Here is a 25,564-nt window from a genome sequence, read left to right as displayed (position 1 = left end):
GTTGCTGGAGGGTCCAGCTTTGAATTTGGAAACTATGTGTATGTGTGTGTCTTGGACAAGCAGAGAATAGGTCTCCATTGATTTTCTTTTTCTTGGTAAGGAATAGCCTGGAAGTAAAATCCTTGGCCTTGTTCCAGGTAGAGTGGAAGTGAAACCTGTAGCCCTATGTCTGTTGTAAAAAGTCATTTTTGTCTCCTGTAATGTAATGCAGTTGTCAGAAAATAAGGTTAGTTTGCTTTTTCTTCCCTTCTTTAGAACCTCCCTGCAGGGAGCCAAAACAAACTTGTTCTCCATAGGAGCATCTAGGAGTTTTGACTTGTTAGTACTGGAGGAAAGGGCTAATGCTGTGGTAAGTGTAGTAAAGTCCCTAGTCCTTCCTTTTCCTTGAATCTGAAAAATCCTGGCCCTGGAGTGTTGGAAGTGTTAGCATGTAAGGTTTCCCCAAAAAAAATTCTTCAGGAGGAGGAGAAGAAGGAATGGAGTCTCTTGCATCAGAATCCTCATAAGGAGAATATGGGCCTTCCTGAGGGTCTGAAATATCTGAGTCATCTGAGTTCAGTCTAGGCCTCTTATCTGGAAGGGGCTGAGAGGCCCTGTCTGGGGTGGGTTGGGATGATCTGATCAAAGAAATGAGATCCTCAGCCAAGAGAGTATTTAGGAACTAGAGGTAGGCCTATGTGAGGAGTTTTAGCAGGTAAGGCCTTAGAGGATTTGCTTGCTAGCCTGGGAAAAAAGCCTGTAGACACAGAAGCGCAGGGGGGTCCCCCGTGCCAGCAGCAGTAGATATGTCTAAAGGAATGGTGTCTGACAAATCCTGGGTGCCTGCTTCTGTAGCAGTAAATTCAGTAGCAGATTCAGCCATCCATATGTTAGGACTGCAGATGCATCCTTGAAGGACATCTAAGATGTTGTCTAGTTTTATAAGGACTTGCAGCAATTTTTGGAAATAACACACAAGTTTGGAATGTTAAAATTACTAAAGTATGACTGTAAAAGTTATCAGGTTTGGCCTTGGAGAACAACAAATAATGTGGTACTATTATAATTCTGTCAAGGTAATTCTCTGATCACAGCACAACACCATCATTTGACAGCCCAAGAGGTTGCTTTCGACATTGCTATTACCAGACTGTCATACCAAAATCAGATTGGCTACATACTTTGCAGCTAGAAATAGAAATGTTTGATATAGTCAGCAAAAACAAGACCTGGAGCGGACTGTGGCTCAGACCATTCACTGCCTATTGTACAGTTTACACAAAGAAAACAAGAAAAACATCTAGGCCAATGGGATATTAATTGAATATGTGGGGGAGGTGAAGAATACATTTAAGGAATTACACCTGGTGGATACTGTATCCAAAGAACTATGGACATGACATTGTCCAGGATGTAGCATCAAAATAGAAAGGAAGACTAAAAGCAGGCAAAATGGTTGCTTGTAGAGGCTTCAGACATGTCTGAAGAAAGGAGGACAGCAAGAGGTAAAAAAAGGCTGGAAAAAAGGTATATCAGACTGGATGAAGAGTTTTCACAGAATAGAAAAGAAAGATAAGGAGGTATACTTAAATCAAAACAGTGCAAAGAAATGGAAGAACACAGGAAAGGAAGGGACATGAGATGAAGACTGATATTAGAATAAACTTTTAAAGAAAAATAGGCATGCTAAAAGATAAAGATGGGGGCCTTAACAGAAGCAGAAGATATTAAGAGGTGACTGGAATAAACAGAAAACTACACAAGAAGTATCCTAAACATCACAATGGCATGTTTTGATTTATAGCTTGACTTTCTAATAAACCTTTCAACCTCTTAGCATAAGAAATCTGGAAAATGCCAAAAGTTATTTGGGGTGGGGGGCAACTGGCTAAAAATAGGGACAGATTTTAAAATATTGTCTTATAATCTTAAAGTTGACAGAACAACAGATTTTATGTTAGCATGCATTTTCTGAAGGATATGAAGTTTGAAACTCAAATGTACATCAGTGTTTAGTGACTTCAGTTCTCAATGATTTGCCAAAAACACACACATTTTATGAGAAACACAGCAAAAATATTTTCTGAAAATCTGGAATGTTGCGGTGGTGAACTTAAATCGGTACAAGAAGACCTGTATCAAGTTGACATGATCGAAAGGTCAGAATGCTGTAACCTACACTGTTGAGACCACAACATCGAACACTGCATTTGTCAAAAGCCAATATGATTGAAGTTCAAACCATCAAACACCATGGTAGGTCATCTGCTCAGATGTTCACATGTACTACTATTTAAATACCGTACACTCACTAGATAAATACATACATACATGCCTGCATACGTGGTGATGTACGAGCTGCTGGCCTACCATGGTATTCGATAGGTTGAACTTCGATCATGTCGCTTTTCAACAAATGCAATGTTCAACACTGGTCTCAAGGAAGTGGTTTCGACATTCTGGCCATTTGATCATGTAAACTACATCTGAAAGCCTTGCTAATGTAACAAAGTCAAACGAAGTGATGAATTCCAGCTAAACGGATAACAATCCTGATGTCATAGCAGTTCTTGGAATTTGCCAGCAAATTTGAAAAGAGCAGCAGTGACCATTAGACTGGAAAATGCGCATTTACATTTCAGTCCCAAAAGGGGAGATGCTAAAATGTGATCAAATTATTAAACAACTGCACTGATTTCACAAGCCAGCAAGGTAAGGCTCAAGATCGTACAAGACTGACTCCAGCAACATATGGACTGAGAACTGCCTGATGTAAAAGCTGCTTTTAGAAGGTGGAGAAGCAGCAGAGATCAACTTGCTAACATCCACTGGATAATGGAAAAAGCAAGGTCTTTGACAATACAAACCACAAGAAACTGAGGCAAGTTGTTTGAGAAATGGGGATACCAGTTCACCTTATCTGCCTCCTGATGAATGTGCGTGCATAGCAAAAGCCAACAGTTATAAATGAATATGGAATGACTGACTGGCTGAAGATGGGGAAAGGGGTGCCACAAGGCTATATACAGTCATCCTACTTATTCAGTTTATTTGCTGAATATATCATGCAAAATGCCAGGTTAGATAAATCAAATGCTGGGAACAAAATTACTGTGAGAAACAATATATACAGATGGTAGCACTCTAATGGCTAAGACTGAGGAAGAGCTGAAGAGCCTGTTGATTCAGGTAATACTAAACAAAATCTGGCTTTTCACAGCACAAAAAGAAGAGAGCTTATAACCACCATGGCATAAAAACTTTAATAAAACAAATAACAGATATGCGGGTAAAACAGAGAACGTGAGCGCTTTTGGGCAAAGCCATTGATCAGAATAACAATAACTCTTAAAAGCTATACTTCCATATAAAATCTTAAAACAATAAAGCGATGATTAGTGATATTTAACTCGCTTCTTCTTAAGAGCTGGTTTTAAAGGGATAACATCATTCAAACCTGGTGCATGATTGGCTCCAAATTCTATAATCCATTTCATCTCACAAAACTCTTATGTTGACCAAGTCCCCCTCCTCTTAATGCCCATGGCAGCCTTTTGTATAACCATAAACAAAAATTATGGTCAGGATGATCCTTCACTCGCCCTGTGGGCTCACTCCACTCCCCTACCCCACCCCCAATTCCCACCCACCCCCAGTGGTCCTACACTTATACTTCACCAATCACTCCGCCCTTTTTTCTCATCCTATCACAAACCTCATCACTAGGCCACTCCCTTATCTCTTTCTATCCTAATTAGTACTAATTAACTCTCTCTGCACTACTCTCTCACCTTTCTCAACCATTCACTGCACTAACTACATCCCAAATCTACCTCCTAGACAACCTCCACTAATTTCTTACTTACATTATTTAAACCCTACTCAATCTCTTGAAACACTCTCTCCTACTTTCTACTTCACCTACTCACACAAACTACTCTCAACTCATATCTACTTAATACTATGCCCCCAACACACAAAACTATTTGCACAAACATACTACTCAAGTACCACTATACCCTCTCTTACCATATCTTACTCACTCACCTTTTTTGAAAATCTTTCTCTACCTGAACAAAACCATAACTTCCAACAAACTTTACCATCTTCTATCATCTACTCCCTTAACCACAGTAACATTACCTGTACCTCAAACTATATATTTCCAAAATATCACAGAGCAACCCATGTTACTTACTTCACTACCAAAAAGAATTTTAACAATTTCTACAATATCCCCAGCAACACCCCCTCCTAGATGGTGATATTCATCCAAACCCTGGCCCCAATACTGACTACACCAATAACCTTGACAATTTAACATTACCTATCATTTCTACATTAACTAAACCACCTAACTCCCACCTGATAGCTCACCTTAACATTAGAAGTATTAACAATAAAATTCCCCACCTGCATGCACTCCTTGATGTGCACTCATTTGATATTCTATGTCTTACAGAGACTTGGCTAAAACCATCTACTCTAGACCAGGAAATTATCCCTCCTGGCTATAATATCCTTAGATGTGACCGTAAAACCAAAAAAGGTAGAGGTATAGCCATTCTCTATAAATCTAATCTCCAAACTTCCCCCTTTAATGTACTTCCATCATTAGACACCAAATCCGAAATCCTGACTACCAAACTCCAAATCAACAACTCCAAATCTATCTATCTAATTTGCATGCATCTCCCCCCCAGGAAACAATGCCAATACTCTTGAAAATTTACTTAGTTATCTCTCTACCCAACTACCCCAGGAGACCATTGTACCGGGTGACTTTAACGTCGACTGGTCCACCTGCAATTCCCCTAACCCTACTAAACACATAAATCTCTTTGGATTCTCACAATTAATAACCACTCCTACTAGAATCCACAAACCTAGCAGCAAGGAAATGACTCTTGACTGGATCCTTAATAGCCACCCTGAAACTTATGCTCCAGGAACCCTTCCTGAAGACATCAGCAACCATATGCTTACTTACATTATTAGACAAAAAGCCCATATTCCAACTACTCAATCTCAAAACCTCCCACTCAAAAAAATTATTTAATCCAGACAACTTCCTAAATGAACTGCAAGCATGTGACTGGTCACCACTGACCCATCTTGATCTTGATGAGGCTGTGACCTACTTTAACACTAACTTTCTTCATATCCTAGATTACCATGCACCTTATCGCTCTACTAGAATAAGAACCCCATGGCTCACAAAACAAACTAGGCAAAAGATGCTCCTCAGAAATAAAATCTGGGCTAAATGGAGAGCTACCAAATGTCCATCAGATCACCTCCACTTTAAACAGTTAAGAAATGCCACCAAGAAGGATATTCTTAGAGACAAAAAAGACTTCTACCTTCACCTCCAACAAACCAGTCAACAAACTCCACAAACATTTTGGTCAGGGATAAGCAAACTTCTTCAGCCAGGTCACTCAACTACTCCGACCCCAGAGGGTTTCAGCCATAAGTCCAACCAGATCCCTGATGCCTTTAATAACTATTTTACAGAAGCCATTCAAACCCTAGCCAATTCTTTACCTCCTTTTACTGCTTCGCCACTAAACACCTCCAAGACTTCATTCTCCTATCTTTCAAATACAACCTGTACCAACATCTCATCTGTAAGCTACTTCAAAAACTGAAACCTTGCACCCCTTTCTGCTGACGGTCTCCCATCTGAATACCTACAAATTGCTGCAAATGCCATAGACTATCCCATCTCTATCCTTATGAACAGAACTATCTCAGAAGGCAAATTCCCTACCATATGGAAAGTATCCCACATCATCCCACTACATAAAGGTGGATCTTCTATTGAGCTTTCTAACTTTCAACCTATTGCCCTACTCTCCCCATTAGCTAAGATAATGGAAAAGTGTATTCACAACTACTTAACCACCTACTACAAAATAACCTACTAGCAAACTGCCAACATGGCTTCAGACCATTCCATAGCATGACGACTGCCTTCTTATCCTTCACCAACTCTATAAATAAAAATCATAACAATAACTCTTTTTCCTCTGTACTATTTATTGACCTGTCAAAAGCCTTTGATATGGTTAACCATAACTTACTTCTAAACAAATTAAAGGCCCATTCTCTTGATCCACAAGCATTACAATGGTTTAGATCTTATCTGGAAAATAGACAGCAAGCAGTACTTTGGGATAACAATCTGTCTTCATTACTTCCAGTAAATATTGGAGTACCCCAAGGCTCTATCTTAGGTCCCCTTCTTTTTTCCTTATTTATTAACAATCTACACATGAACATACCTCAAGCCACCTGCATTCAATATGCAGATGACTCCACCTTAATCTGTACGGCTAAGAATATAGCCTCTCTCCAGTCTCTCACCCAAACTGTTTTTCATAATGTTGAAAACTAGTTTATGCAACACTGCCTCCTCCTAAATCCCAAAAAAACAAAACTACTGCTTTTTACTCCAACTCATAAGTCACCTAATCCATTCTTCTCTGTAACCTCCAACAGTGCTACCAACATAACCCCAGATACTACAAACCACCTACTAGGTGTAACAATTGATAATCATCTCAACTACGATGCCCATATCAACTCCACCATAAAGTCTGTTAATAAAAAAACTTGGTTCCCTCTATAGAATAAAAACCTTCCTTACCCCTTCTGCCAGGAAAACTATTGCCCAGACCCACCACATTTCTACCCTTTTCTATGCCTCTGCTATATATACTAACCTATCCAAAAACAACCTCTCCAAACTTTCCACATGTTATAATAGTATAGCTAGATTCATTACATGCTCCCCCTTTAAAACTCACCACTGCCTCAACCTCAAACAACTTGAATGGCTAGAACTGCAGAACCATATCCTCTGTCAACAATTACTTATCACTCAAAAGATCCTTTACCACCCCAACACCACCCCTATCCTCACTAATCTAGTTACTACTTTTTTCTTCATAGTAAGAGGATAAAACATAAGGGCTTTTCTCTTTTAATTGGGTGTTACTCATACCTACTATTGTATTTAGTATATTTTTTTAGCATCATTTTTAGTATAATTTTTATAGTTTTAAGTTTATTATTATAATTCTTCTTTTGACCAATGCTGCCTCTGTATTGTGATTTTACATGTCTTTTTATATATGGTTAACTTTGTCACTGTTCATACTTGGAGCTTTTCTCCCCAGGCCTCTACTGAAAATGGACATATATCCAGTTGGACTAGCCTGGTCAACAAATGTAAAATAAATAAATAAATAAACAGCATTATGCAAATCTCCTTGATGTACAGCTGATAAATGTTTTATAATCCTCTCTTTCAACTTGCAATTAGTTTTACCAATGTAATAACTTAAACATGCATTGCAGTGTGCCAGATAGACCACATCAGCCATCTGGCAGCCTGTATACAAACAGAACTCCTACTTCTTTTGAGTGACTGGATGCACAAAATAATAATTCTTACTTATATGGGGGCAAGCCTTGCATGATCTACATGCAAATGTGCCAACTCTGTTGGAAATCAGCCCACTACAGTGGTCCCTTGGATGTTCATGGCATAATAAATCTTTAAGGTTACTATTACGTCTAAAACCAAACTGCTGTACCTCACCAACAATACTTGCAATTTTGTCATCACTCAAAAGAATGCCCCAATTAAGTTTGATTATGTGTCACACCCCATTGATGTTATTACTGTATCTAAATATAACATGAGGTTTACCACTCTTGTTGGTCATTCTATTAATTGATGATGCATCAGCCTGGTTACTCTCAGAGAACCATGGTTTTGCTATCCCCTCCTCTGTTGACTCTCATACGTGCTAAGCCAGTGTTAATTACTTTATCATTATAAGCCCTCTTTTGTAAATGTTCCTTCAATAGATCTAACTCCCCTTGAAATTTCTCCTCCTCCGTACATAGATGAGAGATCCTATAACCTTGCCCTGTAGTTATATTCTCAAAGGTACGTCTAGGATGCATAATGTCAAAACTCAATAAACTATTCTTCCAACAGTCCTTCCTAAAAAGCATTGTTTGCAACAGCCCGTTCTCACCCTTCATTATTCTCGCATCTAAAAAATTTACAGTAGCGCTGGAGCTACGAACACAGAATCTAAGGAAATCCACGGTGTTTTCTAAATAATGTACAAACAGATTCAATCTATCCTCTGTCCCTTTCCACAACATAAACAGGTTATCAACAAACATTACATAATAAAGCAAACAGTCCTTCCATGAATGATCAGCCTCAATAATATAGCTGTCCTCCCAAAAAGCAAGGACCAAATTCACATACAAATTCGCACAGGGTGTGCTCATGGCAACACCCTGTACTTGGCGATAAAAATTACCCTGAGTCATAAATATGTTGTTCTCCAAGACCATCCTCAATATGTTTACTATTAACACATTAGTATCTATATTATACACCCTCTTGTCCATAAGGACCATCGCTAAAGCTGCCAAGGCATATACATTACTAATGACTGTGAATAAATTATTCTCATCAAGAGTTACAAGTAAACAGGCTGAACAGTCTAAACCCAAAGTAGCATTAAAACCGTTTAGTAAAAAATTGTCGTGTATCCTTAAGAATCGGTCGCAATGGGGGATAAACTTTTATAAATCTTGGGTAGAGCTTTGAACACAGGTACAATTGGATGCTCTGTCCAAAGGAATCTCAATAAATCATTATTCACAGTGCCTCTGGTGTTCATATTATGTAAACATTGTTTTTAACCAAAGTGTATACAGAAAGAGGGGACAAGAGTTGATGTGTGTTCCCATCACTTAACATTTCTTTTAACTTATCTTTATACATAGCAGAATCCAAAACCACTACGGTCCCTCCCTTGTCCGCTGGTTTAACAATTAAACTATCATCACTCAAAGCATGTAAAGCTCGTCTTTCAGAAGACCTTAAGTTACAATTCTTATGTCTACTCCTGTCGCTGTTAGTATTCCTTATCATTTAAATAAGCCCTAACTTCACGTTCACAAACTTTCAGAAAAGTATCCACAGTTGACTGCATAGGAGGAATAAATGTGCTAGGCCACCTTAAAGGATGGCCAACTATGATTGTATTATGATGAAACATGTTTTTTAACAAAACATTTCTACCAAACATCATTAAATCAATCACAACTTCATTTAATATTGAAGCCCTGCTGGGCACAAAAGTCAAACCCTTATTCAGGACTAACTTGTTCAGGTGACAGAGAAACATTAGATAAATTAAATACAATAGTATCACCATTAGTCAAGTCATTGCTCGTCTCCATTTCACATCCGTCTGGTGAGGGTGACTCCACTTATGCTCATTCTTTTTCTGTTGTACAGGGACTGGGAACACTGGAAAAGTTGTAGAAGCAGGTTGAGTGGATGTTCATACCTTAGGCCTTGCTCCCAAACCTAGAGGATCAACGCTAACGTCAGTTCGTACGTTAGCTGCTTCCGATGTCATCTCTGTTGTCTTCCCATTGGTTAACAATTGCTCAGCAATGATTGGTAGTGCAGATGTCACCAGAGGAACCACACTCATTGTTGCTTCCTCTCTGGCAATGGTACCAATCCCACCAGTCACGTTATCTGGATTCATCTGTTGATTAATATCATTCACCAACATATCTTGCTGTGCATTCTTATTAATTGTGACTCTACCAATATCTCTAGGCTGTGTAGAGATATTTTCACAAGGTCACAAAAATATGACCTTGGAGGAAATCATGATAATCTCTCACTAACTTTTTAGTTTTAACTTGCTGCATTTTTATCTCATATATAGCGACCGTATTTAACACTTCAGCAATCTTATTCAAGTAGAATTCACCAGAATATTTCTGCTGCAAATTCTCTTGCAAAATATTAACATCATCACGTAACTTAAGTTCAAGGAGGTTATTGTAATCTAATAACAGTCTCATATAAAAGAGAAGCCCGCCTCAATACTCAAATGCTGCCAACGAGCCAATAAATCAGGGTCGGCATACACGAGTAGTCCTCTCAGCACAACTTTATAATGCAGGCAAGCCTCTAAATGAAACCTCTGCCATTGCAGGTGTTTCAACCTGTGTAAGGAATTCTCCAAAGTGGAAAGTAATTAAAAAAAAACATACTGTCACCCATTTCTTTACTGAACTCTCTGGATCATTGTCTGCCATCCGTATAACATTCTGCTACAACAATGGATTAGAGCTCAACAACATGTTTCCTGAATCGCTCATATATTAGGCTCATTTCTCAGGACAGTACTCTAGCTCTATGGCCTCTCCTCACTTCTGAGCCAGGTGTGGAGAGAAAAACCACCAAACAAAAACCACAAGCAGATAAAACCAATGGTACTCTCCACTAAAGGTCACATCTCTCTAGAAGTTCAAACAAATTAAAACACAAAAAGAAGAGAGATCATAACCACCATGGCAAAAAATCTTTAATAAAACAGAAAAGAAGGTAAAACATAGAACATGAGCGCTTTTGGGCAAAGCCCCTCATCAGAGTAACAATAACTCTTAAAAGCTATACTTTTAACCCGCCTCTTCTTAAGAGCCAGTTTTAAAGGGATAACAGCATTCAAACCTGGTGCACGATCAGCTCCAAACTCTATGATCCATTTCAACTCACAAAACTCTGTTATGCTGACTAAGTCCCCCCAATAACACCAGTGGCAACCTTTTGTATAACCATAAATGAAAAATTATGGTCAGGATGATCCTTCACATGCTGATATAAAGCATTATGCAAATCTCCTTGATGTATAGCTGATAAAGGTTTTAAAATCCTCTCTTTCGACTTACAATTAGTTTTACCAATGTAATAACTTAAACGTGCATTGTAGTGTACCAGATATACCACATCAGCCGTGTGGCAATCTGCATACAAACAGAACTCACACTTTTTTTGAGGTTCTCTCATAAAATTTTCTCTAATAAAATTTGTGGTTTTCTGGCAAATTGAGGACTGAAGTTCCTAAGCAACAGCAAAAATCTGAGCTTCAGATGTCATGCCCTTCAGAAAATACATGCCAATATAAAACTTGTTATTCTAGCAGCTTTCTATGCTTATAAGAGCGCTATTTAATTTTTTTTCTATTTCTGGACCTTTGTTCTCCTTATTTTTAGCTTTGCCCAGATTTCTTGCATTTACAGTTTAACACCTATGCCTGGGCCATACACACAATGTAAAGGCAGAACTGATTACACCGATGCTGGGAAGGCAAAAAAAAAAAAAAAAGCAATGGGTGGCAGAGGCCGAGACAGATGGACAGTATTACTGAAGCAATGAATATGAATTTGCAAGAACTTTAAAGCAGAAATTCTTGACAGACAGATCTAGTGTGATAGAATCTTTGAAGTCAGGAGGGCTTGGATTTAACTAAACGCAAGACTCTTACTATGCTTATAAAAAAAAAAATCTACATTTACAACTTTGTCAATAACTTGATAAGACCAGCCATTTTGGATGTCAGTGCTATAAAGCACTGCATTCTACTACTGCTTTATATACTCCCCATCTTCTCAGGGGTCCCTATTATTTTAGCAAACGCAATGAAAGAAAGCTATTTAGTTGAACGTCATTACATGAAATGGCAAAATACCGAAAGCACAAAACAGCAATTTTTTTTCCTAGGGGAAAAAATCATTAGGCTGTTTGCGGGACTTTGCCATTTCCTCCACTGTGGTGTGATCTCGGAGTTGGTATATTAAAGTAGGGGGTTGTGGAGGACACAGCTCCCCACATTGGAGGAGGTGAAGCCCCCACTTAATTGTGTTTTGATTTCCCTGGGAAAAAAATCGTTGATCCATGTGTTCGACATTTTGGGTTTTTGGGGATTGTAGGGCGATTATATAGTGTTCGCAATTCAGTGCGTTCGCTTATATAATATAGACCCCTTCTCAGTACCTCCTTCACTTGTGTTGGTCAGAGCTGCAGTTTGAGTAATCGCTTCCTCATTACATCATTGAACTGTTTCTGAGACACATTTTGTAGGATGTCACACTATGTTTTGTTTATGTTACTTTTGTCATGGCTGAAAGCATCCATTAGATCAGTTCACAAACATGGCCAACAAATGAATAAATTAGAGAAACAAAGTACCAGCAGCAGATGAAGAAAGATGGAACCCTACAGTATTGACTATAGACAGAGTGAGTTCAGTCACCCAAAAGGACTGAATGAAAGACGCTTTGTTAGCATCTGGTACACCAAAGTAAAGTAACCTACACAAATGATTACTGTTAGAACCCTTTTTCTAGACACTCCTGTTCTCCCCGTTTCTGTTAAATATACATTGCAAAAATTGTTGAATTTTACATTAAAAAACTACTTTTCGTAAACAATTTGCTAGCATTCTACCATAACAGCTTGTAGGTGTAAAGATATGTAAACACTGATCAGAAATATAAAATATTTCTCATTTTACTTAGTTTATCATAGCATTGGTTTACTTTCACTTGCTAACATTGTTCTTGCTGACTGTTTATCCATCACTAACTGTATTTTGGAAACGAACACCAATTTTCTGCAGGTATTTAAAGAACAAACATTAAGAAACACAATGCATGTACAAAATGTGCAGAAATACTACAAATAATTAGACAGAAGGCTCTGAACATTTCTGGCTTATACTAAACTAGGTACCAAATAACAGATGCAGTGGTTTTAGTTGTCTCTGTTCACATACACTAAGCTGTTTCCTGCTCTACCTGCAGTTTCCCATTATCAACTTAATAAAAAAGCAAACTTAATAAACTTAGTCCTCCTTGAGGGGTACAACACTGACAATACATTACTTATTTGGATGGAACAACTAATGAGAAAGAGGAGAAAAAAACATCCATCTGTATAATACTTTCTTTAATATTCTTGCAAGATTACATTTAAGAAAAAACAGATATATCTGTACCTGAAAAGCTGTCTTTGTCCAGTGCTTTTAGGTGTCGTGCTTGATAAATGTAGCATCGAAGATGATAGACAAAAGATTCTTAAAAAAACAGAAACATTTACGTTAAGACATTTGAACTGCACAACAAAATCTATTCTGGTGAATTATAAAATAGCAAGGCATTAGACTGCAATCATGAAAACAATACAGATTAATCAGAACTAAGTGGTTGCATCATTATTTAAAATAAAAGACCAACTATATTGCTCCATCAGTAAATGCTGCTGATTTGCATTATCATATCACAGCTATAAATGACAAGGATGAATTACACAAACTGCAACGTTTAACTTTTTTTTGTTTGTTCCACCACAGCTGACTGCCATCAGCCATGTGCCAGAGACACCCTTAATTACCAGCTCCACTTCCCACTTCCCACATACACTTGTCCATCTTAACCCTTCAGACTGGAGTCTTATAAACACAATCTTTACAGTATGCAGTTGGGAGTTGTGCAGAGAGGAGATAAAGGCATCCCAGCATAGCTGGCTTTAACTTGCAGTTCCTAGGGGGACCCAATATAGCAAGTTATCTTACCTTGATACTTTATAGCATGTCTGTCAAACCAACAAAAGCTAGTACAGCAATCTTGTAATACTTACTAAATCAGGTGGGTAATAACTCCTATTTATATCTCCTTTAAAATTCAAAGACATCTCTGGTTATAGTAACAGTTTTTATTAAGTAACAGGCTTCACAACTCTTTTAAATATTTTATCACTGACATAGTGCCCTTGGCTCAGTTAAACCCTGCTGGTGGACATTCAACTAAAACTATCACTGCCACCTTTAGGTACCTACAATACCTGTGTCTGCAGGGAGGGGATTGATCATCGTTGACTGGGGCGGGGGACCCACAAAGGCTGCTGCTGGTTAGGGAAAATGAGTAGAAAAAAAATGTATTAATTTCTGATTATGCTCTTTAACCTGAACAGGGTTGTGATATGATCCTGTTAAGATAAAGCTAATAATGAACATGAGCAGGGTAAGCACTAGAGATCAGCAGCCCAGCATGACTGATCTCAGTGCAAACCTGGATTTTAAGAAGACTTGATGCTTATGATTTTCAATGATGGTTTTCTTTTTCAGGAAGTTGTATAAATACTGTCAGAACACCAGATACTATAACTCTCATCTTCTTTGCTGAAGAATTCTGCAAAATGTCAAAAATAATAGCAGAATAAAAGCTCAAAATCAGGAACACATTTTAAATATTACTTTAAATTATTTAAAATGTTAATGGAATAACACTTTTGCATCAAGATGCTTTTTTCAAAGAAGTAGTAGTATAAAACTCAGACTGGGTGTTTGGATCGTCTGTAATCTTGAACGATTTATCAGCATATCAAACTTTCACAAAGGACAGTGCAAAAATATGAGGCAAAATCAGGGAAGGTCTGTGAAATCAGACAGTGGATAGGTATGAATTACTCCTCAATGAGGTAAATTAAAGTGACATACCCCTTGTTGCTGTTTGATGACTGTTAAACAACCATCACTTACCGTGTGTGGCATTATCAGTGTTGCACAATGTATTAGTACTTACTGTGTGGTTATTACTACTTTAATTTTCATCAAAATCATACCTTAGAGGTGTGCAAAGAAGATCATTATAGTTTGTGTTTGGTCTGGGGACAGTGTAGTCATTGTTTCTTTTACGTTTCTCACAGATCCCAGAGTTGTACAAAGAAAGTTACTGTAGCTTATGTAGGGGCAATGTAGTCTCTAGAACAACAAAGTACAATACATTACTGTAATCATTACTTTTTTCACTTTCCTCACTATCACAAATCATACAAGTATACAGGTGGCTGCCTTAGGGGGTTAGAGGGGAGGAGGCATGCTATGTATATGTATGTCAGCAGTCATATGAAATGCATGACTACAATAAGTTGAACATCCGTTATCATCCCAGTCTAACACCAGAGGGGTGCATAGGCAGTGACTGACTTTTTGGGGAAGTTAGGGAGGCAAGCAATATTCACAGATAGGATTTGTCTAGCCTCACATCAATTGGCTTATTAGTTTATCATGAGCTACTATTTCTTTTCCAGTTTTGAACACTGAGTCTAGGGTACAACGTAAGTCTTCTTTGAAAGAAGTAAAAATAAATAAGACTGAAATTCTTTTCTTACTCATGACTACTGTTTAAGCTACCATTGGATTTACAGGTTAAGAAATGCTCTAAAATGCATTCCAGTGTAACTGAATTATTTCTTAAATGGTTACTACTGTACTGTCTTGGTCAGGAAAGGTGGTGTGTGTAAAGGATGCAAGGAAAACTAAACCTGAAAAGAAATCCTGAATTTCTTTCCTTTATCATAATTTCTGTTAAAGCCATCACTGGAAGGAAAGGCTCTGTGTAAAAAGAAGAAAAATTAAAATGCACTTCAGAGTGGTGTTTCAAAGACCAAATCACCACCGTAACAGCTACAAACAAATGTAATCTGAGGGTCATGCTGCTCAACGCTAGAAGTCTAAATCTCAAAATGCACTCACTCGAAGCACTCCTTAAAATGGAGAACATTTACATTTGTGCTGTAACAGAGACCTGGTTCAAGGCAGCAGAAAGCATCCTTGCACTACCAGGCTATAACTCATTCCACTCCTTTCGGCCCCAGAACTTGGACCGAAGCTCCAAAGGTGGTGGTGTTTCCATATTCATAAAGGATGAGCACGCCTCCAGACTGGTAGCCCAACATAACGCATCAGAGATACTTCAGGTGCAGCTAACATTGGGTAAGACAGCGATTCAGGTTGTAGCCTGCTATAGGTCCCCAACCATGACCAAAGACTCTCACTCCACGTTACTAAGCACCCTGGAGAATATTAGGGTCCAACCTAACACTCTCATACTGGGCGACTGCAACTACCCCTCCATTAACTGGGAAAACTACTCGTGTACCCAAACACTTGCCCAACATTTCTTGGAATTCAATAATTTCAATGCCCTGGACCAACTCGTTCTTACCTCCACTAGAGGCAGCAACATCTTTGACCTGGTCATTACTAACATGGGCGACCGCTGCTCTATACCAATAGTCAACTCCTCCCTGGTTAGATCCGACCACAAACTAATCACCTTGGAAATCCACATCCCTCCCACTCACTCCCACAAACCCCCGCAAAGGTAACCACCATGAAAAACTTCTCCAAAGCTAACTTTGGGCTCTTAAAAACAGAGGTGGATAACTTCATGGCACCCATGCAATTGAAGAATAGTTGCATGACCGCCAAATCATACATCAATGCACTGTACAAACACGTACACAAATGCATGGATCTCACCATTCCCAATAGAACCAAGATGCTCTCCTCCAAAAAAAAGAAGCCAATCTGGTGGTCCCTTGTCATAAAAAAACTCTGCAACATGAGGAGGAAACTGATGTGGAATAAGGTGAAGTCCCAAGGCTGGAAAAACTCCCTTATCAGCCTCAACAAAAAGTTGAGGTCCATCATCAAATCCTCTAAAGCTAGCTACAAAAATAGAATTGCAGCAGATAGTAAAGACAACCACAAGGCCTTCTATAGTTATGTAAAGAATCTCCACGGCAATACCCAGATTTGCTCGGAGCTGTTGCATAATGGCACCTCCTATACCGAGCCACCAGATATTGCCAATATACTAGCCAACAGATTCAGTGTCTTGATGAGTGGATGGGAAATAGAAAACTCACCCCGGGGATCACCCCAGTGGCTCTACTCGACAGAGCCACTGGGAACTAAGGTCGGGTGGCACGATGCCGGGGTAATCCTATGGGCTAGGCTTGTAAAGGCTCCAGGGCCATTAGCCTAGTACACCCCTATGAACATAGAGAATGTTATGGCTTCTTGGAAAAGCTGAATAGTAAGGAAAATGTAATAAAAGGAAGAAAGAAGTTATCTGCATGGTATAGTCAGCCCAAGATGGGATGAAACAGGAGGAGGACTAGGGGTGTGTGGGGGGGGGGCTGAAACAGTAGGCAATGCCTAGGGCACCATTTCACCCAAGTCCAGCCTGTACATAGTGTTGTTGGAAAGTATCATTGTTGCAACTAAATGCCAGTAACTGTGAATATGTCGTTGTGAGATGGGCCAACATAATGTGGTACCAATGTAAGGGTATTGTAGCTGTAGGTCAGTCTGTGCACATTTTTTTTTATTTTTCATTTTACATTTGTTGACCAGGCTAGTCTAACTGGATATATGTCCATTTTCAGTAGAGGCCCGAGGAGATAAGCTCCGTGAAAACAAAACAAAAAATTCATATATACAATGCATGTTGCAGGTTAACACAGAATTCATAACAATACAAAATGCAGGTATGATGCATAATATAACAAATAAGGCAGCTTATTGTATAATTATATTAATAAAGAGTTGTCACAATAATAAGTATCCACAGAGGAAGTAAGTATCATTATGTAGAAGGAAATGGTTTTGTAGTTAATAAGGAAATTAGAACTTGTTAATGAGAAGTATAGGGTAGGCAGAGCCAAGTTGGAAGAGATAGTCAATTAGTCAGGTTTAGTACAGGGGCATAACCAGTGCGTTCTAATGAAAAGTTTGTTTTTGAAAAGTGATATAGAGAAAAGTGAGGAAAGTTCACTGGGAAGAAGGTTCAAGGATTTTCGGACAGTATTAGAGAAGAGAGAGTCCCCAGCCCTGTTATTACATTTACAAGTATTTACAAGAAGTTAATGTGATGATTGTAAGGTCTTCAGATTATTATAGGGGATAAGGGTAGATAGTACAGGAGTACTGGAAGGTTGGTAAAGTGTCTTATGGGGAATGGTTAGTTGGCGTTCTAAATCGGTTGCCTGTAGCAAATCTGGCAATGTTATTGTAGGAGTTTTCCATTTTGTTGAGGTTATTCATAGATAGATTAGTACATATGGGTGAGGCATAGAGGAGTGCAGAGATTAGATGAGTGTGATCAATAGTTATTCTGGCTGCTGGTGAAAGGAAGGGTTTGATCCTGTAGAGAGAGCCGAGTTTTCTGTTAACAGTTTTTATAGTATTATTGATACGGATGTCGAAGTTAAGGTTGTTGTCTATGATAATACCTAGTAGTTTGGTAGTTGTCTCTGGAGACATAAGAGTACTATTACTGGATGTAAGTGTGAAATCTATTGGCGAGGACTTACGAGTAGGAGTAAAAAGGAGGAGTTCAGTTTTTTTGGGGTTCAAGAGGAGGCAGCGCTGTGTAAACCATTGTTCTACTGTATTAAACACCTTTTGGATTAGGAACTGAAGTTCAGATGTAGATGTGGCTGAGCATATAAGTGTGGAATCATCTTCATATTGTATACATGCAGCTTGGGGGATTGCTAGGTGAAGGTCACTGATAAATATAGAAAAAAGGAGGAGTCCTAATATGGACCCTTGAGGGATGCCAAGGTTAACAGGCAGGTGGGTAGATAGAATGTTGTGCCAAATCACTGCCTGTTGTCTGTTATCCAAGTAGCACTGGAACCATTTTATGGTGAGTGCATCTAGTGACAGGGATTTGAGGATATTTATAAGTATTTGGTAATTTACCATATCGAATGCCTTGGACAGATTGATAAACAGTGCAGAAGAAAGCATATTGTGGTTACTTTTTTTGTTAATACAGTCAGTAAAGGAAAGGAGGCAGTAGTAGTGCTGTGGGAAGGTCTGAAACCATGTTGACAGCTGGAAAGAAAGTTATTTTGGATTAGGTGGTCTAGCAATTGCCTATGGATGCATTTTTCCATCATCTTTGCCAAAGGAGAAAGTAGAGCTATGGGTCTGTAGTTGGAGAATTCAGTAGAGTTTCCGCCTTTATGAAGGGGGGTAAATATGGCAGACATTCCAGATGCTAGGGATGTGTCCTTCACTGATGATTCTATTAATCAGAATGGAAATGGGATAGGCCATGGATTTGACTGATTTCTGTAGATATTCAGCGGGTAGTTGGTCTGCTGAAGGAGAGGATGGTTTCAGTTTTTGGATTAGGGTAAGAATGCACGTTGTTGGGACTGGTTGGAAGAGAAATGGAGGGGGTGGGGTAATGTTAGAGTTAGGTATAGTTAAGCTATTAGGTGATAGCTGACTGGCAAGTGTTTGAATGGTGTCAGTGAAAAAGGTACTGAAGGCATTGGCAGTATGCTTGGGATTCTCATGGCCTGTGCCTTGTGGGTTTGGTGTAATGGATTGACCTGGGTGTAGTAGAGTTGGTTAATACTTGCCCAGAATTTTTGTGGTTTATTATGGTGAGTCTGCTGAAATTGTAGGTAGTAGTTTATTTTATCAGACAGTATAGCTTTTCTAGTGTCGTTTCTCAGCTGTCAGAAGTTTTGTTGGTCTACAGGGTTTTAGTCATTCGCCATTTAGTCCAGTATTTATTTCTGAGATGGATTTTTTGCTTGGTTTCTTTTGAAAGCCATGGGGCGGATTTAGTTTGAATTCTAATAAAGCGGGTTGGTGCATGGTGGTCTAGTATGGCTAGGAATTTAGAACTAAAGTATTTAACAGCTTCAAACGCAGGCTTTAAGAGACAGAGCACAGTCCACAAAAAAAGACAAGATAAATCCGTTTAATGAAGCACTTTTCGTCGCCTACAATAAGGCAACTTCCTCAGATAAGTTTCAATTAAAAGAATACAATTTTATATGCTAATCTGGTCACATGATAAAAAGAACGTGATACCAATGTAACACAAAATAGTGCTAGCAACGTAAGAGTAAAAAACATGTTAGAATTTATAACTGTTATTTATGCACTTGCCAAAACTATGGGTTATAAGTTAACAAAATGTTAACTCGTAGTAGGGAAGTTTACCAAACTTTGTCTAAAAATACAGTATAATTAAATCTAAAAGTAAATAAGTAAAAAATAATAAAAATTAGAAATCTATAGTTAAACTAATCACACACCTGGATACTAGTACAAACTAAAAAAGTATATATATATATATATATATATATATATATATATGCACACATATATATATATATATATATATATATATATATAAAAATGTTAATTTAATTTATTCAATTTTTCTTCTTATAGTTAAAATTAATATATGCAACCTTCACAATTAACTTACTAATAAAAAGTATTAAGTAAGCATATTGGAAGCCTATCTATCCAGGCTTTTAAGTTTTGAAAGACATACAATATTACAATGTTCATTTAAACCAGGCTCGAAGAATGCATTAGTTCTTATTTGCCATGACAATTCGCGGTCTTCCAAGAGCAAATTAAAAGGCCCTCCTCTAATATCATGTTGAATTTGGTCAATTGCTCTAAAGTTAAATCCGTGGCCTTCATAAGACATGACATGTTTAGCTAAAGCATTTTCTTCTTTGTTATTAGCTATTGCATAAGTGTGTTCATATATTCTGTCTCGTAGGCGGCGTTCAGTTTTGCCTATGTAGAATGCTTTGCATAATGTGCAAGAGGCTACATAGACAACCAGTTTAGAATTAGTTTAACTTATAGTTTATATTATATTGTTTATCATTAATAATAAATTTAGTACCTATACTAACAAATTTACACATACTACAACAACCACAAGAATACATACCCACTCTCTTAGTAAATCCTTTTATTTTACCCGATTCAAGAATACTTTTTAGATTCTTGCCTCTCCTAAAGATAATTTTGGGGTAGTCACTGAATTTTATAGACAAATTTTTGTCGTATTTAAATAGTTCCCAATTTTTGTATAGTATGTATCTCATATTAGAGCTGTCCGAGTTGAATGTTGTAATAAAACTACATTCAAAACTCAAAGTTCCACTACTATCTGTTGTTTCAATGTTGTTCACTTCAGTTGTGTTTTGAATGTTACTAGCTGTATCTATAGGGAAATTAAGGTTAAATATATTATTACTACACAAAGGTTGACTTACATTTAAAATCGGGGTAATAGAACCATTCTCTCTTTTTAACTTAACTTCACTAAATAAGTTCTTAATTAGATCCAGTGGATAACCCCTCTGTTGGAACATGTTTTCTAGTAAATTACATTCGATAATGAAATCACTATAGAGAGAAGTCATTCGAGCAGCTCTTATCATTTGTCCTTTTACTATGGCTCTTTTTTGTGACAAAGGATGTAAACTAGTAAAGTGTAAATAAGAGTTGCAAAATGTACTTTTCCTATAAATTTTAGAAATATATTTGTTGTTAACCAAGTCTTTAGTTAAATTAATGTCTAAATAGTTGATGGTTTCGTCTTGAAAATTAAATGTAAATTTAAAGAAACTTGTTGTATTGTTAAGGTAGTCGAGGAGTTTTGTAGCTGATTCTAAATTACCTCGAAATAAAATAAATATGTCATCAAGAAAACATGTGTAATACATGATGTTAGACATCCATTCAGCATGTTCAAATATATAAAACCTTTCCCAATATACCATAACTGTATTAGCGAAACTTGCTCCACAAGGGGAGCCCATTGCTACCCCACATTTCTGTAAAAATAACTCATTGTTAAATGAAAAATAGTTATTGGTGAGTATAATGTCTAACAGAGTTGTTACTAAGTAAACTTCTTTACTAGAAGCTCCTTTTTTGGAGAGGAATAAGTTGACCCATTCTAGACCTTCAAGATATGGGATTGACGTGTAGAGGTCTACTACGTCAATTGTGAGAAAATTTGTATCGTTGTCATACGAAACTTCGTTTATACTTTTCAAAAATGCCCACGAATCTTTACATACTTATAACTCAGTTGACAAGTACTTTTTTAATGTGTGGTCTACCACTTTTGCACAAGCGTATGTAATCGAATTGCGTCCATCAATAAGTGGTCTAAATGGTGGGTTAAGTACATTCTTGTGTATTTTAGGCACTGCAAATAAAACAGGAATTTTTGGCCAGTTTACAGTCATATAATTATATAAATTGGCGTCAATATATCCTCTATATACAGGTCATTGATATAGCCTTTAATCCGGCCATGAGCAATATTGACCTCGTTTGTGGATACCTTGTCATATGACAACGATAAAAATTTTCTTGGATGCATGCTGGTTCTAATGTTTTACTAAACCTTGTGGACATTGTAATTTTTGTTCACTGATAGATTCTAACATAGTTTTTATGATAGGGAAAGCAGATGGATTATTTTACTCAGAGCTGATAAAGGCTCTGGTTTGAATGAAAGAGCATCCATTAAACCTTATCTTAAGAAACGTAGACATATTAAATAATAATTTTCTTGGATAAATTCAAACAAGTCTTAGATGCATTAAATTTAGAGACAAGCATATTTTCTTTTAACTCATACATACATCCGCACTAATATTTTAATTCTTTTTAAAATACAGATTACATTCAACATATAGACTATACACATACATATTTTAATATATCACATATATATTTATATTCATATGCATATCATACCACCATTTATTTATTCATTATTCATATTATATTTATACATATATATTTATAATACATAATCACAATCTCATTTATATTTACATCTGTATTGCTTTTTTATACATATACATTTTTATATTTTTATTTTTATATTTATATCCATTTTTACACTTATAATAGTTATGTGAATGCATTATATATATTTTTGTACACATATCCATATAACATACATATTTATATATAACCCATTTTTATTAAATTATATAACCCAGAGTTCATAGTGAATCATATTACACATATACATATAATTTATTTTTACATTTTCTATGGATTATATTTACATATTTATTCTCTTGTCTTTACTATATATATTTTACATATTGATATTTTGAAGTTTAGAATAGATAGAAACTGTAATATATATGCTATGTATTATATTGTTAAATATACATACTTATGTTATAATATTCAGTCATTTTAGATTGTATATAAATTTTATTAATGACTTGAACATTTGACAGCTATGTTATATAGGTGATATATGTTCTTATATTTATTTTTAACATATTTTAGATAGTATACATGTATAATAATGAATTACATACCCGTTTGACATGTTAATTGAATAATGTCTAGTTTAATTAGATTGGGTATTTAAAGGATGTATTTGTGAGTCATTTGTCTTGTAATTCTAAACTAGTTGTCTATGTAGCCTCTTGCACATTATACAAAGCATTCTACATAGGCAAAATTGAACGCCGCCTATGAGACAGAATATATGAACACACTTATGCAATAGCTAATAACAAAGAAGAAAATGCTTGAGCTAAACATGTCATGTCTTATGAAGGCCACAGTTTTAAGTTTAGAGCAATTGACCAAATTCAACATGATATTAGAGGAGGGCCTTTAAATTTGCTCTTGGAAGACTGTGAATTGTCATGGCAAATAAGAACTAATGCATTCTTCGAGCCTGGTTTAAATGAACATTGTAATATTGTATGTCTTTTAAAACTTAAAAGCCTGGATAGATAGGCTTCCAATATGCTTACTTAATACTTTTTATTAGTAAGTTATTAATTGTGAAGGTTGCATATATTAATTTTAATTTTAACTATAAGAAGAAAAATTGAATAAATTAAATTAACAACATTTATATAATACTTTTTTAGCTTGTACTAGTATCCAGGTGTGTGATTAGTTTAACTATAGATTTCTAATTTTTATTAATTTTTACTTATTTACTTTTAGATTTAATTATACTGTATTTTTAGACAAAGTTTGGTAAACTTGCCTACTACGAGTTAACATTTTGTTAACTTATAACCCATAGTTTTGGCAAGTGCATAAATAACAGTTATAAATTCTAACATGCTTTTTACTCTTACATTGCTAGCACTATTTTGTGTTACATTGGTATCACGTTCTCTTTACCATGTGATCAGATTAGCATATAAAATTGTATTCTTTTAATTGAAACTTATCTGAGGAAGTTGCCTTATTGTAGGCGACGAAAAGCGCTTCATTAAACGGATTTATCTTGTCTTTTTTGTGGACTGTGCTCTGTCTCTTAAAGCCTTCGTTTGAGAGTATTAGTTTTTTTCACCAGTTTGTTGTTATTTAACAGCTTCCTCCAGTGGGAGGTATTTTAAGGGAGACCAGTCACATGCTCTTAGTTCGCTTTGAAAGAGATCAGGGTTAAAGTTTTTCTTGGTCCTAATTTTCCTAAAAATGGTTGGAATGGATGCATTGGTCTTATGCCTTATGATGTAGGTGAATGAGTGGTCACTTACATCATCAGGGAGGGTTCCAGATTCATATATCTGGGGATGGTTATTTATGAGAATCCAATCTAAGGTACTTTCTTTCTTATTAGGCTTGTTTATCCTGGTAGGGGAGGTAACTGTTTGAGAAAAAACAAATAGGTTAATGTGGGTGGGTAGTGTTGCTTATGCTACAGCACTTCCAATAAATGTTAAAATCACCTAGGATTATGGTTTCTTGGGGCATGTTTTGAGACAGCCAGCAAAGGATATATTCTATGGTGGCACTGTTATTACCAGGAGGTATATAGATACAGACAATATAAATGGATTTGAAAGGGTTGAGTTGAAGTTTGGAAATAAGAATTTCTGCATTAGAATCTTGAGGTGGTTTATAGTCATAGGTAGTAATCTGTAACCCTGATTTAAATAGGATAGCTATCCCCCTGCCCTTCTTGGCTGCATGGTCAAGTCTCAATATATTATATCCGGGTGGGCTGATTTCATTGCCTTTAGTTACGTTTTAACTTTTAACATTACCACTAAAGGTTTGCAGCATGAACTAAAAGATTGATTAGGAGGGGTGGCAGTGACAGGGTGATACTTAGAATGGAAGTGCCTATGAGTCCCCAACTTGACATTTGCTGGGGGCCCCCTATTGCTAACACCAGCCCTGCAACTTGGTATGGCACCATCCTGACTATAAATGCACTGTGTAAGAAGAACAGCACATGGTTATGTTCTAATCTGCTTATTAAATTCTTGAGAGTTAAAACCAGACTCAAGACTACACTGATATGAATGACAATTCCAACCTCTTTGTAAAAAGACATGGTGTTTTTTTTTCCTTCACAGCTACCAGATCAATTTTTTCCACATTCATTTGATATTTTTGATAATTAAATACTAGTCTTAAAATGTATTTAGCCTAAATACAAAAGTGTAAAAAAGAATATTTGTACTGCAGGATTTGCTTTGTAAAATCTCTTTCACTTAACATGACAAGCATAAATCTATCTGCTCCATCAGAAACTACAACTAAAATGTAGGATAATTACAGGGTCATCATATAGCAAAAGCATGTGTAGTCAATATCAAGGGGGATGTTACAATGGAAAAACAATCCCATTTGGGGGTCTGTGACTTGAAGCAGTGGCACATAACAGACAAATCTACTAACCACCATGAAACCAGAAATTTAACTTACTGTGGTGATGAAAAAAGTTATTTAAAATAAAATGAGCTATAAGTGCCACTAATTAATTAATTTACTTACTTGATATTTGGTGGCAAGTACTATATATGCATGTTGAATTTTGTTACTTTTTATTTGCACTGAAGAAAGCTTGTTACGCTCGAAAGCTTTCCATATTAAAGTTGTATTTCGTATAGCTGGTGGCTAGTAGTAGCTCCTTTTTGCTGTTTTTATTTTGTATTACTTATTAGTAGCCAATTTAGCTGACAAAGTCTTCTAGTATAGTTTCATTAAAATAAAACGAATGCAGTTTTCAAAAAATGGTTTAATCTGATGCATGA

The 25,564-nt window shown here is 36.7% G+C and overlaps 1 protein-coding gene across 1 annotated transcript in view; it reads right to left on the bottom strand.

The window, feature by feature from the left end:
- LOC122788744 (myoferlin-like) overlaps positions 1 to 25,564 on the bottom strand; it is a gene marked incomplete at its 5' end in the record, with an annotated part of 518,429 nt that overhangs the window by 441,806 nt on the left and 51,059 nt on the right. Inside the window, 1 exon segment of the mRNA XM_044055638.1 lies at positions 12,882 to 12,959. Within this exon segment, the coding sequence (XP_043911573.1) occupies positions 12,882 to 12,959 (78 nt within the window).

Source organism: Protopterus annectens, chromosome 14.part0 (assembly GCF_019279795.1).
Source record: "Protopterus annectens isolate FY-2018-M chromosome 14.part0, PAN1.0, whole genome shotgun sequence".
In the NCBI taxonomy this organism is placed as follows: domain Eukaryota; kingdom Metazoa; phylum Chordata; order Ceratodontiformes; family Protopteridae; genus Protopterus; species Protopterus annectens.
The sequence above is the reverse complement of the archived record's forward strand: the minus strand, read 5'-3'. Positions and strand labels throughout refer to the sequence as shown.